General features: G+C 32.6%; 1 protein-coding gene across 5 annotated transcripts; it reads right to left on the bottom strand.

Annotated features, from left to right (window-relative positions):
• Positions 1–228: 228 nt before the first annotated feature.
• On the bottom strand, positions 229–18,495 carry LOC105318050 (Golgi integral membrane protein 4). Of its 5 annotated transcripts, XM_011414919.4 has the most exons (12): positions 17,991–18,357; positions 16,127–16,176; positions 15,748–15,801; positions 14,004–14,154; positions 13,808–13,890; positions 12,182–12,517; positions 11,399–11,459; positions 10,666–10,763; positions 5,648–5,824; positions 5,479–5,557; positions 4,581–4,650; positions 229–3,626 (listed from the first exon to the last, which is right to left on the bottom strand). In XM_011414919.4, the coding sequence occupies exons 1-11, from the start codon at positions 18,169–18,171 to the stop codon at positions 4,592–4,594; spliced, it is 1,329 nt and encodes a 442-aa protein (XP_011413221.3). In that variant the 5' UTR covers positions 18,172–18,357; the 3' UTR covers positions 229–3,626; positions 4,581–4,591. The 5 variants fall into 5 exon arrangements, with proteins under 5 accessions (XP_011413221.3, XP_011413220.3, XP_011413219.3 ...); XM_011414918.4 differs by lacking the exon at positions 4,581–4,650 and having other exon boundaries at positions 17,991–18,358; XM_011414917.4 differs by lacking the exons at positions 229–3,626; positions 4,581–4,650; positions 5,479–5,557; positions 5,648–5,824 and adding exons at positions 6,716–9,693; positions 18,370–18,495 and having other exon boundaries at positions 17,991–18,216.
• Between the last annotated feature and the right edge of the window lie 1,605 nt (positions 18,496–20,100).

The following is a 20,100-nucleotide window of genomic DNA, read 5'->3' as shown; positions in this document are numbered from 1 at the left end:
CTTAAATGAACCAATCAAGAAAGTTTGGTGAATTAATGCAAGATAAACCCAAATAAAGCTGCATGTACAATTGTTTAAACTTGTGGATGGCCAATTTACATGGATTGTCAAGTATATTGATGTTCCTGGGCATCTTATTTTCTGGATTCAATTTACTCTAGCTATATAATCCTGAATATGAGCACCAGCTGGTGTCTACTGGTAAAGTAGACATAAAAGCAACACACGTTATTTAACAAATGGCACTTTATTATAACTTAACAGCTACATATCAACCCACACAGAACAATGTACTGTTTGATTTTCAACTATATGAAAATAAAAATGAATAAAAAGAACATTCTGGCATCAGACTAGCACAAAACAACAGGGACACTCCCCATGTTGGACACATTCTGTAACATTGTGAGATTCCCAATCTATCGTACTCGTGAAAGATTCTTTTCCAATGTAAATTCGGAACTGTTCTTGATTGAAACAGTTTCCTGGCAAGGACTCTGGATCCATTGCTAGTCTCTTATAATGCAAAGTACGGGTACAGCGTAAAATTTCCAAATCAATGAGAATATGATAGGAAGAAAGATCCTTTGTTTACTGTATATCTGTATCACAAATTCAATACTCGCTAATATCAATAAGAGTTTATCTCTGCTAACAAGTAAAGCAAATAAACTAAACAAGAAGAAATAAACTAAACAGGTGTTATCAGCTCCAAAAGCTTCTGTGCCCTATGCTCAATGTATTACAGTATTTAACAATCACATCTCACCCAATTTTGGGATCTTCTTTTAACAATTTACATTACATACGGTGTACATGTAGATAATTATCTAATGCATTCATAAATCAACTTTTCATACAAAAAAATCAATAGATAAGTAATACCGGTATATCCCAAATATTTTCCTAGCTACAGAATATTCATGTATTTTTCAAATAAACTAATATGCATGTATCTACATGTAAATCAAAGATGATAAACTCATTAAAAATATATAAAATAGTTATAAAATAAATATATAATTTCACTAACAACTCTAGGTTGGAGGTTAAAGTTAAGGTAAGGAGGAGCTAATGTGGATACACTGGAAAACATATTGCTAATACATGATTCATGTACAAAAAAAAAAACAATGTACAAACATCATTGGTCATCTTGAACATATCCGAGATCCAATGATATCCCTCTTAATAAAACTAAATCTAAGTACATGCTTGAATAAACGAGTTCTTTAAAAGAAATTGGAGCAGATCGAGGGCCGATTTCCCTTCACAACATATTCAAATACATGTACACGTACATCCATGTTCTTAACTATCATCTATTCCAACAGATCTTACAAATTAATATACTTACATCCCATTTAGCTTAGATTGATAGTATGATAATTTATGGTAATAATTTGATTACATTGATAAAATTAATTACCCAGTATATGACTCAGGTTTGGGAATGACCATGGGGATATAATGTCCGATACAACACTAAATGCAGAACTAAATTGCCTGCCTTATAAACCATGGATTATGAATTTGACAATTTAGGTTAGAGCAAACCTTAACTTTTGTACAAATGGTTTGTCTTAAGAAAGAGATTCATTGAACATCCTACATTTCTTCACCTTCAAAACATGTTTTCATATTTGGAAAAACAACTTCATTCAACGAAACATACTATAGAATTAAGTAAAGCTACAAATTTCAAAGCTAATGGACAACAGAAAACTAGTGACAACTGATTACACACCTGGTAAGTACCACAAATGACTCAAGAAATCTAAAAGCAAGTCAATTTTTCTTAGTTTCAAATGATTTCTTGTAATACTTACAAGCAGCAATAAATATCATTAAGAAGTACTATACATGTATTGAGACAAGATTTGTTCTTGTCAATCTTGGAATCTATGATTTTCTAATGACTTGTTCTTATCTACCGGTATTTACCGGTACTTAATTATGTTCATGTATATTAAGAGTATAGAATGTTATAACTGTGCCTCTCCACTTTTCTTTTCTCCTAAAGTAACCAACTTCTTGAGGAGGAATGTGACACCTTAATTTTGTAACATATTTTCTCCCACAATACCGGTAGACTACAAAATAACTCTGCTTTATATCATTTGTCTTGTTAGCTCCTTAAGTTAAATCAACAGTTTGTGATGTGCAACTTGTAGGATCAGTCAGGTTTTTACTTACATCTACCTGTATATTAACATCCATAGAATTTTATCAATTACCTGATACATGTATTTTAGGTATTTCAGACACTGTCTATGTTTAACTTAGTTTTCATTGATAGATGCACAATTTCCTAAGCATCAAATGTCTCAAGAAAACCAATTTGCCCCAGAACTTTTGAGTCTTTTCCGTCACATAGAATATAAAGATAACTAATATGATTAAAATGGTAGATAAATTAACAATATATTATTTCTGGGTTATTAAGTCTGCATATATTGAGCTTTTATAATACTGAAACTTAAGAAAAAAAGAGGAAAAAAAATGATATAAGACAACTACAGAAAAGAAATGATCTTGGACTTTGCTTTCACTTACACAGTCATATACCATATGTAAGAGGCACAGTCAAGGAACACATTAAAAGGTTGTACAGGACACAAGATATCAAATAATCACATCAGGGCAGATTCAGAGAATATGCATTATTTTGTAAGAACCCCCAGGTCGAATCATGAATTTTAGGAGGTTTATAATACATTTTGAAATGTGGCAGAAAATTAAACGACACTGTCCAATAATACTTTCAAAGCTTAACACGTCACAGGTTGTTCAATATGATTAAATACTGAATGCATGTTCTGTACGACAAAAAATTAGAACTTGATGATTCAGATAAAAGAGATTGCTGAGTGTTAAAATCAATTTTGGACAAAATCCTGAATACAAAGAAAATTCAAAGAGCAATTTCAAAATCCATCTTCACTATTTTCATAATAAAAGTATTTTTCAAGTACTTTTAGGATCATACAACAATGAGTAAAACAATAACAAATAAAAAATGACAATAAAAAATTTCTCACTTTAAAAAAAAAACACCACAATTTAAACCCATTTTTACAAGAACTTCAATCAAACACTTTTTTAACAAGCAATGCACCAGGTTTTCCAAAACAAGCATTGATCGCACTGAAAGTATTGGAAATTCTTTAAGGATTCTTAATAAACCCAGATGAAAATTGAATTCAATAGCATTGTATATTTTTACTCTTGTTGATTTTTTTTCTATTTCTGCATACAAATACATGAACAATGTCTCTTTCATGAATGTACATACTTCAATGATTTACACACACACAGACACACAAACACAGACACACACATGTAAGCAGGTATAATACAGGTTACACATGTAAAACTTTATTTTGCGTCACGTTTGTAAACAACTACTCAAGTACACAGTGCACGGTTTTGCTACGATTGCTCGCAGACCCAGAGAACTGACAGAAGTTGACAGACAGCAGATGATTGACAGATGGACCTTGGTGCCTGGCCTTGTCTGTTAGACTGGAATGGTTTAGATATCACAGACAATTAGTGTTTCCTCTGTTTTCTCCTGTGTTTTTTCTCCTTGTGGAGTTTGGGTGGTTTAAGTGGTTGGAGGTTCTCTAGGAGAAACAAAGAACATGATCAAGTTTTCATCTCTCAATTTTCTGTATTTGTTGTGACCTTGAGGCTTTGGTTCTGTTATAAAAACTCTATTTTATACAGTTGGATTTCGTTCTCTTGACCATCAATATTTTAGAAACCATGGATACATTGATGCGAGTTGGAAGTCCCTATCAATATTTTGAATACAAAGATATTTTTTTGGTCCCATTATAAGTTGGACATTACATCCAACTCCAATCAAAATAAAAGTAGACAAAGGATGAGAATTAATTCACCATAGGAAATCAATCGTCTATTCTTGAAATATGCACATAACCTGACCCACACTTTTCAAGTGAACAAGATATCATTGAGATGGTGACCTTTTCAATTGGCTCTTCTTGTAGCAATTTTAAAGGACAATTAGATGTAAAGAAGTTTTTAATTAGCCTAACTGGACCAAGCAGGGGAAAAATTATCTTGGAGGGGGATTTTACACAATGACTGTCAGTGAGGAAATTTGACCTGACCTAAAATGATTTTTAAAAAATGATCAAGGTCACTGTACATCTTCCTCCCAAGTGCAGTCTATAGATTAAGTTTGAACCAAACTTTACCAAAGAGAGAAATATGAAAGAAATCATTTAGACTCCAAGTGATTCATGTGCCAAGTCACTTAATGGGATCATAATTTCAATTTCAATCAATGTTTATTATCACCTGTATTTCTATATATTTATAAATATGTTTCATAATTTTCAATTTGTTGTTTGAAGCAGAACTAGTTGTTCTTTAAAATTCTGTGCTAAACAAAACATTAAATTTTGTAAATCCACACTTACAGTTGTTCTCAAGCTTCCTACAGAATGATTTATTTTAAAACGAAAGTTCATTTTAATAAAAATGTCAATCAAGTATACATATAAGGCATGCAAAATAAACCACCACATATTAAAAAGCCCTCCACCTACCATTAGTAAACTTAGAGTTGTGGCCCTTTCCCATCATAAACATTATCATCATCATCATTGTAGTCCTGATCTGAAATTAAATCAAACAAATTCACCCCATTACCATTACATTAAAAGTGATCTGTGTACCACTGACAAGAGATGAAGACACAAGTACTGAATTCTGTTCAAGAGCAGGATTTTGTCCCCTGGGTCTGGTGAGATTTTAAAGCCATTGATGATACTGAATAATTCAAATATGGCAATTTTCTCTTTATATGTACTACTTTGCTAATTTTCAATCTCATTATGATTTTTTCAAACAGAATAAAATAACACCCCAGTGCATTTATTCGTGAAATTTGTATCTATAGTTGGATTCAGAGGAATGTCTGGCACTTGTCAGCTGTTTTCTCATGCAGATGCGTTTCCTTGGTTTATAAGTTACAGGTGACTTTTGATGGCCTGAAGTCCATGGGACCAAGGAAAAACTTTTGAGGGATCAAAGGTTTCGAGAGATCAAGAGTTCCAGACATCAAGAGTAAATTTGCTCAATTATATAGGGGGAAAAATCAGGACCCTAGACTCACTTTGAGCGATCAAACATCAAGTTATCAAGAGTAACCTGTAACTCAATGACCAACAGATTGTGTGTAGAAAGTTAGAACTATCCCTGTAAGGAATCTTCAGCCTTGTATACACTACTGAAACCTTAACACATAGGACAAGATGAGCTTACAAATGATACAAAGATCTTAATGGACCAATGGCCATTAAAACTTACAGGTAATTTTTGAATACGGTATCACTTTAGCAAAAGGAATACATGAGACTGAGATCAAAAGTGAGCTCCTCTTAGTTTTCTGGCCCGAGGCCTGGTCCACTACCACTATTTCTAGGGTGTACAAAATCAGTATACCTTTTTCGTCCTTGTCCTCGGCGTTGTCGTCTACTCCGTCTTCAGCAGCTTGAGCAAGTCCTGCATCTTCATGTTGCCCCTGTAGTCAGAGAATCAATCAACGGTAAATCTTCAGAACTTATCCTTTATATGGTTTCACTTACAGCTATTAAGTAACATTGTACCATACCTGTGACTCCTGTGGGTGGTTGTCCATTTTGCCAATGTTCCGGTCATCACTCCTTGGGACCTTATCCTCCTCATCTGGATTGTGAAGCACAGGTTCTAGGATCTGTGGATGATCCATATTCGGGATCTTTGGCACTGCATCAGGGTCCTCTTTCTTCTCTTCCTTTTTCTCTCTCTCCTGGAAATTTATCATTATGTTATGGCTTATTGTAAGACTGAGAAAAAAAGTCTGAACAATAAATTTATGTGTCAAGAAGAAAAATATTTTTTGTGCAATATATTCTACATTTTGGTACATGTATATTCATTTAAAATATAGTAAAAATAGAAAATAAGCCATATGTAATGACATTAAATAATCTTTTAGAATCTTTGAAAGTTGATATAAATATCATGATATTTATATATGGGTTCAAAGGGGAAAATCAGCAAAAAGAGCATGGCTCAAGCAGAAAACTTTTCAAGCATTTATTATCAGCATGTAGTGCAGAGTTTTAACAATTGTTTCCACAAAAACTGTCATGCTCAAGCAAACCCGGCACAATAAGCAATAGGAAAGTTTCTTTCCACGCCTCCACATAACATTACCACAGGTACTAAGGCTCCAAACAACCAACCCTTACCTGAAGCCTGAAACTCAACCTAATGCATTGAAGGTGAATTGGAAGTACATGCTTTCATTCATTTCAATTAAAATCACTCCAACCTACCAACTTTAGGAGCGGAAGTCTGTTAAAAACATAAGCTTTATACTTTACTTGTTATATACCAATAAAGAGGATAAGTATTCGAATGAGATTTTTTTGTTTTCAAGAAATTTGAGTTTTGACATAAGAACAGTGTGCACAGTTAATTCTGCATCTGAATCAGGAGTAAACTTTTCAATAAATGTATTAAAAAACAGATAAAACTGAGAGAAAATTACTCAGCAAGACTTAGATTTTTTTTTACTTCTTCTTATCATGCAAAAATTATCATAAAAACTCTTGACACTCACTCTACAGATATTGTTATCTTAAAAACAATGAGAGTGCATGCCAATGTTGTGAAACAAAATCAAGCCAAAGAATTCTTTTTTAAACTTTAATACCTGTATATCCTAATACAATAAGAACTACAGTTATACAGTCAATATATCAACATAGGACCACAAGAACTTGTTTACAGTGTAATACATGTAAGATACACAGATATGTCATATTGCATAACCATTCAATGTCCCCATTGTAGGCCTTCCAACTGATACTGAATTCTGCTGAGATGTGGTAGATACTATGGCAGAATGCATGAAACGGACTACTATGTGCTTGAAATTTTCAAAAATGAAATATAACATTCTCTTAAGCTGACATGTTTTCAGGACAGATAAATATCTGTTTCCTTCCTGACATAACAATGAACATTTGCAAAACTGACTATATTCAAGAACTTAACAAATCTGACAATTGTTTTACAAGGAAGAAAATGTAACATAGGATTTTTGTTGGGTTTTTTTGGCGTAAATGAAGTTTTGTGCATCTCTTATGATTAGATCTTTTCAACTTAATAAAACAGTACGAGATTTTTATGGGGCCCATTTACTTCAAGCACAAAGTATAGCATAGAAGAACCCTAAAATTACATTTGATGAAAATAAGGAAAGGAGGGGTTTAAGCATAATTAAGATTCAAGAAGAAATTACTCTAGCATCTCTTGAAGAGTTATCGGTTTAATTTTAATTCATGATAATCAAATTTAAACAAATGTGCTTCAGGTTAATAGTGTTAATCACTTTGTACTGTACAAACCTTAGAAAAGTATCTACTAAGCTTAAAACATTGTGCAATCTGTTATGAACAAGTTATTGTTCAAACATTTATTGTTAAAACCCTAGCTGAAGTTGAAAGGCCTACCAAACCATACTGTGATATTCATTCCTATTGGTAATTATTAAGGAATAAAATCCCAAAACAATATTGAGTCCTTAAGATGATAATATATCCACTAAACGATAATAGAAAACAATGCCAATTGTCGGCTATTGTCCCAACACAAACCTACATAAAGTAAATATATAAATATATATATTCTAATGTATAAATATACTCACAAGGATGGAAAGACGAGAACCCCTTCAACAAGGGAAGATTATCAAGAGATCATAATACACACAAATTGGAATGTTGGGCCCATAAGAAACGCTTCATGAGCTTTAAAGTCAGTTTTTTTAATCCCATACACTTTTGAGACATATTCATTTTCAGTTAACATCAAACTTGATTTCTAAATACTTTTTGAGTGCATGCCAACACTCTTTTCCAATTTTCATAGCACATGGTTTATTACATGCATTGCTAGGCATGAAAACAGTGAATTGAGATTAATAATTAAGAGTACTGTAAATTCCTAATTAAAAGCGAGGAATTAATATTCGCGTAAAATAGCGAGAATCACATATCATGGATTTTAAAACCTTGCCTTTATATTTCGAACGCATGTAAACCATAATAAATAATGATAAAAACTCAGTGTTCGCGATTTAATATTCATGCGATTTGATGAAAAACAGTTAGATAGTGGAATTAAGTACTCGCGTAAAATAAGGAATCTACAGTACTGTGGTTTCATTAATATTCGTGGGTATCACTTTTCTTGGATAAAGTGAAAATCACAGTTTCAAGGATGCGTAAATTCGTGGCCAATGACCCGAATAATAATAGAAATTGAAATTAAATTAGAAATTAAAAGAAATTGCAATTCAATGAACATTTAATTTCGTGGATTAACTTAACAATGATATCCAAGAAAATTGGTAAAAAAAAAATTGATGAAACCACAGTATTGGGTATGTATACACTTCTTCACTGGTATCAAATAACTGCCCCCTTCCCTCCCCAAAATAAAATGTTCTTATTTTCTACAATGTATAGCAGTGATATATATTTATGTATGCATAAAATTTTACATAATTAAAATTATATGATAATTTTAAATATAAAGTAAACTATTGCTAATACTTAAGGCAAATTATTGGCTCAACACACTGAAGATACTGTAAATAAAAAAAATATTAGCACTATCAAATAAAACAATTATACAAACTATCAATACAAAAGTCAAACCCCAAAAATATGAACAGATCTATAATAACCTCCATCCATTGTTTTTTTTCTTTATTCAAGCTCACCGCAATAGTCTTTCTCTACAGCTATTTACAGAATGACTAGCATCTCACTGAGAATCAAATTCATAATCAATGTCACATATGGTAATTAACATCTAACAATGATTAAATCTCATTATTAATAATTTCTTTCACAAAAGTATGGAAGACATTTTTTCCTTCGTTTTTGCTTAAAAGTATTTTACTACAGTGTATATAATTATACATATACCGGTAGTATAAGTAGCAAGTACCTGTTACTCAACGGTTCATTAGCTAATTTAATTAACTTACTTAATCAAATTATTACAAATCATTGGAATTCACTTGCAATATATCTGTCAATCACATTCGGGAATACACAGATACTCCAGCATCACCTATTACAATAACAATAAATACCTGGCGATCCACACTTATCAGGATTAACATTCAGGTAAATGCACATTTTATGTGAATGCACTGAATAGATACACCACTATATATAAGTACATAGTTCAAGATAAAAAGATATCCCACAAAAAATGTTAATAGATATTTTTTTAAATCAGATTTTTTTTTCATCACACAACTCTGGGAGGTTGTAAGTTCTGTTCCTTTTTAGAATCCTGAATACCTTTACCATTATCTCCACCTGGAGGCAGAATATTCATATTCTCCTCCACATTCCCTGGCCTTTCCACTTTTTCATTGGGAGGAGCCACTTGTAAAACAGGGTCCCCTAGCTTTGGTTTCACATTTTTACTATCAGATGTTTTTTCATCCTTTTTATGCTCGCCATATTTTACTTCTTCCACATCCAACACTTCAGGTGGTTTAATATTTGGATGCTCCTCTAAATCTTTGCGTTGTTCCACCGCGGCCTGGTTTATTGGACTTCCTGTGCTTTCCTGTACCTTCTCGTGCTAAAGAGGATTTATACAACATACCATGTAACTTCTGCTTAGTAAGTATCCATGCACATAAATACAGCATCAGTAGTTAGTTACAAGCTGTGTTAAGAGGCATTCCAATAAAAAGATATGGATATTTCTGCAATACACAACTCTCAATACACAAAGGCAAAAAATAAGGAGAAAGAGAAACATGCAGAAGTTTACAGATGAAAGTTACCCTGAAGGTACACATTACAACAGGAGATTCTTTTCATTCACTGTATTTCCTTTTAAATGTAGGTATTAAAAAAGAAGACATTTTTTTGTTTATTTAACAGTAGATAATACATTACTTACTAAGAACTGAAATGCAAAATTTGACTTATCAAATTGCAATGTCTAACCCCTTTTCAGTTCATGCAATAAGACCAAATTTGAATACATACTTGCTTTTATGTAAATGCAAAGAAAAAGTGCCACTGCAGAAATAACCACAACAGTGTATAATTGGGTACAGATATCTTGCTAAATATAGATACTTTATTAAGTATAAAATGATTTCAAATATACAAATCATGCAGCAAATAAGTGCAAAAAGTTCCACACAGGCTTTTAAGAAAGATCCTTAAAGTAAACAATCATACATATGATATCTAATCAAACCTACCCATCCCCCTCGTGTCAAGAATACTGAAGGTTGAATTACATTTTCCATACTTAACATATACATGTACTATTGGATTACTTTTAGATTTCTCATATGTTCAATCAGATATACATAAGATGAAAGTCCAAAGCTTTTGAATAAAACTTAAGGAAAAAGGAAGATGCAAAATACATTTATATATTTTATATATAATGACAATACAAAACATTAACTCTCCCCTCTGCTTTGTGTAAGAGAACAGGGAGTCATCATACAAGGCTCTGGATATACAATACTGGTCTGTTACTCTTTGTTCCACTCCCAGTGTGTTAGTCAGAAGGAGTTGAGGGCCTTACCTGTTCTGGGTCCCTCTCCTTGTCGTCCATTTTGGGCGGGGCCATCTGATGTTGCTGCTGGTGGTGCTCCATCAGTTTCTCTTTCTCCGCAGCATTCACTGCAAAACAGGTTGTATTGTTACTGACTTCATTCCTTGTACTGGTTTACATAATCATACCTCATAATTGTAACACAAATCAATAACCAGCGTTTATGTAATTATACAGATCACCACATTTCAAGATGTTTATAAGTCATAACGATGATAAAAGTCCATTACATGACCAACGAAGAAATTTTCTAAATAAGAGAAAAATGACACGAATCCTGAATTTTATCATTTATGTAGAACCCCTCCCTACCCTACCCCAGTCTGTCCTACTTAATACCCAGATTGTCTGTTAAATGCCATGGAGAGTTAAACCAAAGATTTTCAAAGTATTAGTATTTTTCTATCTTTAACCAATAAAGCTTAACTCTAGTACCAGTACCCCTTCACACCAGATTTATGAACTTCCTATTTTTTTTTTATAAATGCCCCTGTTTATCATAACTTTAAGAAGATTTAAATTCCAAAAAGCCCCCCCCCCATCCAAAAAAAAAAAAAATATTAAATAAATAACATACAATACTTTAACAGTAAAGAATATGAAAAGAATAGGAAATGTTAATTGACCCAAATTGACAACTAACATTATGAATATATAATTCGCTTGCATAAGAATTAAAAAACCACTGAAGTTAAACACCTACTTGTATCAACATTGCCTCCTGCCTGCTGTTGGTTGGCATTTATTGGCTGCTGTTGATTGCCCTGCAGAAAAAAAAGCAATTTAGACTATACACATGTATGTAGAAAACCAGATTATCCTCTCACAAGAGGCCCACAGGCCAACTTGCACATTTTTAAATGGGACACCTTATAAATGCAGAATTGCTAACATTTCTTTTAACAACACTTGAAAATTATTTTTAATCTATATGAAAAAGTTTATAGGTAGCAGTAAATTAAGCACACATGTTTAATATAGTTTATCAGACACTATCACACTAATCAGAAAGAAAAAGCTTATGCCAAAGGTAGCTTTATCAACTTATCATTTTTTGCAATCATAATATAGTCATGTAGATACTTCAAATGCCTGAAATTCTTCAATGAATTTTGAAAAATCCATAATTTTAAAGGTTTTAGGCGAATTAATAGAGAAACTCTATGTTGTGGTGTAGGGAAAGCCTGAACTATAATAAATAGTTTTATATTCATCTTAATTTGAAACTTAAAATGCAATGATTCATGATGAAAACTTTTGATTTAATTGCTTTACAGCAAAACATGCATTTTACTTTCACCTATACTTCATGCATCTGATAACATAATATATCTAAATACAATATGTTAAAGAAAAGCATGCAAAAGCTGCTAAACACCTCACTGCGAAAGAGTTGTCTTTTCAATTTAATTTGTAATTGGTCTTTTTTATTACATCAGTGTTAAGACTGGGCATTAAAGCTTAACAATGAACAAAGAATACACACCAAACTCTGCTGGTCTAAAAACTTCAATGCTACATCTCTGTGTTGGTTATTTGGGGGGAGGTTCTGACCAATCTGATTAAAATTCTGGTTCTGTATTACATGGTTTCCTCCAACTCCCTGATTAGCTGAATTAATTGGCTGACCCATTGCATGATTGACTAAATTTTGCTGAGCAACTCCCTGATTGGCTACATTTTGCTGAGCAACTCCCTGATTGGCTACATTTTGCTGTAGGTTGGCCATTTGTTGCTGGTGAACTAGTTGGTTCTGCTGGACAGCTTGCTGTAACTGAATCACTCTTTGTTGTGACTCCTGAAGCTGAGCTTGAAATTGTTGCTGAAAAGTGGTGACAACAGAAAAGGTTGTGCACTCATGTGAACTGAACATTGCACATCAAATCGAACGATGTTAGTATAATAACACCCCCCCCCCCAAAAAAAAAAAAATAATAAAAAAATATAAAAATAAATAAATCTGCCTCCTCATAGTTAAGTAAAGATAAAAGACATTTTTGATGAGTTCAAAATTGGCTTTCAAGAAGTCTTTTACCTGATTGTGTCTAATATATGTAATAGTAGATTATGTTCAGTGGGTATGCACTTAAGAAATGTACATGTTAAATTTTTTGGGGCATCAAATCTTCAAACATTTCAACTAACCACTTTCAAAAATTAATTCAGGATGACTTTTGATTTAATACAAATTAATTTTCAATTTTGGTTACCCCTAGTAGAAAAAAAAAGAAAAAAAGAAGAGTTCAAGTAGACCCTTTGCAGAATAGAAGAAATGAAAAGATCCCAACGAGGGATAACCTGCAGATAAAATGTGTTCTTCTTGCTAGGCATTAGCATCTTAGTAAATTTGATACCTACACATTTTGAAACACAGTTAAAGTACATGTTACAAATTCCCTTGCAAAATCAAATTTCTAAAAGCAAAAATTTGGCAGAGAAAGAGAGTTGTTAGCCAAACACAGATTATTTTGAACTGTAAGAAATGATTAAAGGAGAAAGATAGGATATAAATATTGTTATATGGCTGATTTCATACTAGATACATCACCATTATACCTGGTAATGTTATATTCACAGACATAAAATGGACATGCAAATGTGATATAACTAAGACAATAGTTTTATATCAGGAACTTTTTAATTTTTTTTCCCAACCTTTTTACAATTCTCATAAATACTTAATGATTTCAAAAAAATCATAACTTGCATAAATAGTGAAATGTTTCAATTAACGGTTCATACCTGTCAACAACACCCCCCCCCCCAACAAGGGAGAGGTTAGGGTAGTGATGGTGTGTTTTAAGGGGGATCTTGTTAAGTAGGAGGTTTTTAAAATTGCAAATTACAGCCTTCCAAAACTTGTACAATAATAAAACCTGCAGTCTCCCCTCCCTTCTCCTGTCTTGATTAGGACTAGAAGGGTTGACAGGTATAAGCAGTGAAAAAAAATGAAGCGGGTGAAGAATTTCTTAACATAATACAGTTAATATTTTTGTCCTTTAGTAAACTCATCTGGTTAAATGCAAAATAAAAATTAAAAGGTGGCCCAAACTAACGTCAACATCTACTAAGCAAAAACTCAGCTTCATCAAATTGTACCAATTCAACTTACCTGCGAACTCTGTAGTTGGCTATTCAACCTTTGTATCTGCTCTTCAAGATTTCCTTTCTCTCTTTTCACATTGGCAACTTCATCTGTGAATTATCATTGAAAAGTTATTACTAATAGGGTAATAGGAACACAAATCATCTTTGGCCATGTAATTTGTGCATTATTTTATTTATTATTTATTGTCTTATTATTTTACCTTTCAGATTAGAGATCTCTAATTCTTTTTCCTGCTTAAGCCGCTCATATTCCTGCGTTCGCTGTAAATCTGCAGACTGTCGATCTTCCGCTTCTTTCTCCTTCTCCCTTTGAATTTTTGTCAATTCTGCCTCAAGATCTTGATGCTGGGCCTAAACACAAGAAATATTATTCTTTAATCACTTTTACTACCAGTAATAGCACATTATTACTGTAAAGGCTTGTGTATAACATGCACCTGTGAAGAAACGTATGTATGTCGCATATTGTCATTATCAAGTCATACAAATGGTCAGTGTTTTTAACAGTGACCATGTAAAGCAATAACATTTACATGCATAACTTGGCACAAAGTAAACAAGTTAAATTTAATCATAATAATTGCTAATCTTCCTGACTTAAGGTCGGTAGCGGGTTTAAAATTTTGCGCCCTCTGTGCAGGGTATTGCGCATTACTGTTGTAAAACACAAATCTAAAGTAAAATGTTCAATGATACAGGTTATCATGTAACGTTTTTATTTCAGAAAAATTTACTTATCAAAAAATTATTTTAAGTGAAATGAATCGTTAGAATAATGTCAGAAGTATTTTAATTTTTTTGCCTCTTCTTCAAAATGGACGTAATTGTCGTCGGAGTCAACGTCTAAGGATGACATCAGTTGAGACTCTGACGTAACAATTGACAAAAATTAACGTCGTGCATTTTCTATTACAGCGTCAATAATTAAAATCAAAACTATAATTTGCAAAATAAAAACATATATGCGACCCTTCTACCTTCTGTGTGAGTGGAAATGTATTTTTTCTTCTAATACAAATAGAATTAAATTTGATTCGCAAACATCCTTTTGTTTTATACAATTCTATAATGTAAAATGGCTGGCACGGCACGTTTATAGGATCAAAATATGAGGACGGATAGCCTAAAAACCATCCAGTAAATTTCGTTTTAATTTGGCAAAAAGTTTACTTATACGTTAACCTTCCATCGCTAAAAATTTAAAGAAAATCGTATGTTTGTAATTTTTTAAATATGAAATTAAAAAAGAAAATCCCCATTTCTTGTTTAATCCTATATAAAATGTCGGTGATGAATCGGACATATGACCAAAATTTGAGCGCGACAAACAAATAAACTATCAGGTAAATTTACTTTATATTTTGCACATAGTTTACTCATAAGTTAACATTTCACTGTAAAAAATTTAAAGGAAATCGTATGTTTGAAACATTCTCCCCCGAGACTTCTTAAGAACCCCCAGTGAAGTCACGAGACAGCTGCATGCTTCCGACACCAGAAATTATTAAACAAACATTGACCATGCCCCGAGTCAACAGGTGGCTGGTTACGTAATGGCGAATACACTGGCACTAACTTGTCTGATGCAAGGAATAGTGGTCAGAGTGGATAAATATTTTAATACATGGAAAATAAATAAAGAATAAGGTATTTCTGACAAAATAAGTTCAGTTTACACTCATACAGTATGTATAACACGCGATATCGGCAATCAATCGAGACTTTACAGTACAAATTTGTTTGTGATATGATGAAGCAAGCTAATGGCATTGATAAGTCTGTAAAACTGAATATGGCTCTTCTTTTTAAAGAGATTACAGTTGAAAGAGGATACAAAGTTACATCGTAACAGCTCTCAGAATGCTTTTTTAATCTCATATACATAAGGGCGAGGTTTTTCGTCACACAATGTGTTGTATCATCATCTTTATAGTTTAACTTTACCTGTAACATTTTATGCTGTTGTTGTTGAGACTGAAGTCTTCTGTCATACTCTTTCTACAACACAATATTTAAACAATTAGTGCATTGTTATTGACAGCATACAATTTTTAAATGAATCTAAAATGTGTGTTTGGTAGTTCAATCCATTCGCTATTTTTTGTTTTATATTTAAAATAAGATCCAAGGTCTGCTATCTTTATATTTTTGCTCCAATAGAATTAAAGATGTCAACCTTTTTGCAAGGTGTGTTTTTTGCTACATGTATTTGGACTACTTCAGTGAGTGAAAGGTTTGTCCTCGGGATATGTACTTTCGAGTAAATTTTATGAAAGTAAACCCCTTCTGATGTTTTGTCTAATTATGTAGAAAGAAAACAAACCTTTTCCCTATCACAATTCTGGCGATGGTCTTCTGCCTCGGTGAGTGTATCTACAAAACAAAGTTTACACTTTTTACATTGCAGTGCAGCAGTCACTCAGCAACAATCTTTATCATCAAATGCTTGATTCCATCGAACATTCCTAAAAATTCTGAAGTTTTTAAACTGACTTATCATACTGGCTCAAGAGCCTACTGTTATATGACACAATATGTACCTTAATACCGCTAAGTAACATATTAACTATAAAGTAAAGTTTCCTGTGCAAAGTTTGAAAACACATCAATAAATAAATCAGAGTAAATGTCATTTAACAACCCTTCAATCCTTAACCTCTAACTAATACATTTAATTTATGATCAGATGGTGAGGGATCAGAAGATATGAATAAAGATTCATTCCTCCAAGAAAAATGATGCTTCCTGATCACCCTCACCATCATTAATGAATTGAGTATAATACATGTACTGAACAACATACAATTATTCAAAATTAATTATGCGCAATAGTGTTTCCAACTCTATAAAAACAAAAAAATGTTGTGAATGTTTGTCTTTTTATGTTAATTTCTCTTTTTTATGTGATATAGTGTATATGAGTGATCAACCTAAATGAAAATACAAAACATTCGGACAAATTTGGAAAAAAGATGTGTTGGCATCAGAAGTTGTTTAATCGCCACGTGGGCCCCTGGAATTGGATTTTCAAATCGCCCAAATGAAAACTTAGTCACAAATGGCGAGTGGGCGACTGTTAATTTCAAACCCTGAACAAGACAAATTATTTAATTTCAATCATAACTACTTTATACAGGGAAATTTTTGCCCCATTTTATTTTCGCCCCTTTCGCCTTTGTTGTCAGCAAGCGAGCTTAGGACTGGACAAATTCCAATGTCTCAAATATTTCTCTAAAAACACAACTGTGTCTGGGTGAATTCAAGTTAGGGCGAAACTGTTTGCAAGTGTAGAAGGGCGAAAATAACCCTGTATACAGTATTGGTGATCTTCCTAATCCTGACCTTTTTTTTCTTTTTTAACAAAAAACATATAAGACAAGTGAGCGCTTTACCGAATATTGATACCACTCGACAAGTACTGCAAGGAAATTAAGTCAACAGGTGCTCGATTACTTAATGGGGCATAAACTGGTGAGAATTTCCTGGTCTGAGGAATAAAGATGGATAGTTTGGATTGATTAAAGAATTACCAAGTGTGGCATGAAACTAAATAGGAATCGAAAGTAAAGAGTTCGAGGAATGAGGCCATGTCGTTTTTTAAATAAAATCGATCTTTTTGGAAGCAAAAAAATTTGTTTATATGCAACTTCCGGGATGCATAACATTTCAATCTTTTTCTAAACATCCGTGCAGAAAAATCGACACATAGAATTTTTTAAACGAGTGTATTATTATGAAGAAAACATGTCAGAGTACTAGCCCCGGTGGTAAACATGATGCGCTTTTTCAGAAAATGAGTCCCATTTGTTAGGTAAAACAGGTATACCATTTGGGCATTTAACCACCAAATGGGACTCAAACCACTTAACGGGGGGTTGTGCCCAGCCTGTTTATTATGCATAATGGGAGGCACTATAGCTCTTAGGTTGTCCAATGTCCATCCGAATTTCTTCAGAGCGGGAGCAACAGACCAGCAATTTTTCTCTTTTTTTTAATTACAGACACTGTCTGTTGCACTGATCTTTGTAGATTAATCAAATTAAAAATCATATTTTGAATACAAAACATTTTGTCAGTCCTTTTCAAATATATATAAACTTGCAAACACTGTCCACTCCAGGTGTTTATATCTACGACATTCCCATTTAGCTCTACGCATTTTTCATCCTTCACAATAACGAAGTTACCTTGCAGCTTGCTTGACAACTTCTCTTGTTCTTTGCGTATCCTCTCTCCAACTTGCCTTGAAGTTTGAAGCTTTTCCGAGGTTTCATGGTATTTGTACATCGTGTACAGCCATCCCAGCACAATTAAAGCTATGAAAACTGTTTTAATGGCACCTGTATTTCGTGTCATTGTTCCTTGCATCTGATGCGATTAATTTCACCTAGGACCGCGGTGACACGTTACCTCCTGTATGCATCAAAACAAATATGGCGACGTGTCAAAATATTGAATTGTGGGAAGTTTTTACCTGTTTGCAAGGTAATTTTTTTTAAAAATACACATAAACAGAAGAGAAACAAATGCGCTGTAAAATTTACACGTGTTAAAGAAATTAAATACCTAATTACAATTGCAATACTTTAAATGAGTTGCAGATAACATCAAGAAAACGCAGTAACTCTTACGATGACTTATTCTATTTTTTTTTACTCTAAAGAGTCGTACATTTGTTATTCGCATGTCGACTGTCCGCGCAAAACATTTTCAAGGTTTATGAGGTTGCTAAAACTTTATCGAATGATCTCGAAATATTCTGAACTTTACACAATATATATCCGGTTTTTGTTCATAGACTAGAATATGAGGCGTCGTTTTGATTTTTAAAGGAATTATCTAATATCAAAATATAAATATTTGCTATGGATTCGATTTATTGATATCAAATATTTATTTTTTGATATCAGATATCTCAAAAATATTCAAATTATTGATATCCAATTTCTTTTTAATTTAAAAAAAAATACATCAAAAATATTAAAACGGCATCACGGCGTGATGAATACTTAGTAAACTTTCAGAATTTTATTTATCAAAATGACTTAAAATCATTCAACATCCATCCGTTATACGTTATATTGAATCGTTGCAAACCACTGTATTGAGTCCAAAAGCTCCGGCCCTCAAACGATGATAGAGAGAATCAATGTGAATCATACGTGGGTTACCAACGATGGGGTTTAACAAACTTTATTACAAATTGTCAATATATTTCATCAATATTTAGAATGACCATGAGTTTCCGACGAATTCGCAAGTACACATTTAAGCTCTCTTATTATTTAAAGAAAAAATATTAAAATTAAACACGGCAATCATATCAATAGTTTTAAAGAATACCCTAATAGAGAGATCTGTACCAGAATTAATAGAAGCTGGATTTCCGTGATGAAACCAAAGATGTAAATATTTTATATTACAGACGACAAAGACGGATATCGGGGCAATTTTTGGTTTGAAAACCTCACATTATTTACAAGCTTGAGCCGTTGGTTCAGGTTAACTAAAAACTGACAAAACTTGTCTAAAGCCTTTGCATGCCTCCTTCAAGATTTGTTGTATAAATGCGCCACGTTCTACTAGTAAAAAAAGCACGATTTTATGATAATCAATGTCAAAATGCAATACTGATTGCTTCATACGAATGCACGAGTATGGTAAATTGTCATCTAATTAATCAAATTGCAGATGATACAATCGTGAACTAAAACAAAATAAATATTAGTGTATGCATATTTGTATGATGTAGGCTTTGAAACCGTTGGATTTATAATGTAGTTCAATATAAAATTTAATTTGAAAAAATATCTACTAATAAATTGTAATATCAAACGCGTTTATTTTTTAAATTTATTTTAATCTAAATCATTGCAACATTTTAAATGCATTTCATTAATTTTTATAATATTTAAACATCTTCACAAAAATCATCAATGCACAAGGGCGCAAGTACTTTTAACTCAAAGCTGAATACAACGGTTAATAAAAAAAATATAATACGTAGCCATGCACCGTCGCTGTCTATGATGTATTTTTCATGAAACTCATTACTAACATATTAATTATGCACATTCATTTATTTCATTGATATTGGAAGTTTGATTCCATTTGATGAGAAAGTAGGGTTTTTGCCAAATTTTGAGGCCCACGGGCCACATCGCTCACATGAGCAACACTAAACATAATAAAATCAGCTTTATGGAGTCATATCAAAAATATCGAGACAATGGATGAGTAAAATAGATTCTGTATTTAAAGATTTTCAAAATTTTCTAAAGATGTTTTCATGTTGAG

The sequence above is a fragment of the Magallana gigas genome, chromosome 3 (assembly GCF_963853765.1).
Source record: "Magallana gigas chromosome 3, xbMagGiga1.1, whole genome shotgun sequence".
In the NCBI taxonomy this organism is placed as follows: Eukaryota; Metazoa; Mollusca; class Bivalvia; order Ostreida; family Ostreidae; genus Magallana; species Magallana gigas.
This window is presented reverse-complemented; position numbering and strand designations above follow the sequence as displayed.

Excerpts from the sequence above, each read along its gene's own strand:
- LOC105318050 (XM_011414917.4), bottom strand. The coding sequence starts at position 18,171 with ATGCAAGGAACAATGACACGAAATACAGGTGCCATTAAAACAGTTTTC. Across the intron at positions 15,802-16,126 it reads AGAATTGTGATAGGGAAAAG|AAAGAGTATGACAGAAGACT; the intron begins GTTTGTTTTCTT and ends ATTGTGTTGTAG. Across the intron at positions 9,694-10,665 it reads AGGAGAGGGACCCAGAACAG|CACGAGAAGGTACAGGAAAG; the intron begins GTAAGGCCCTCA and ends AATCCTCTTTAG.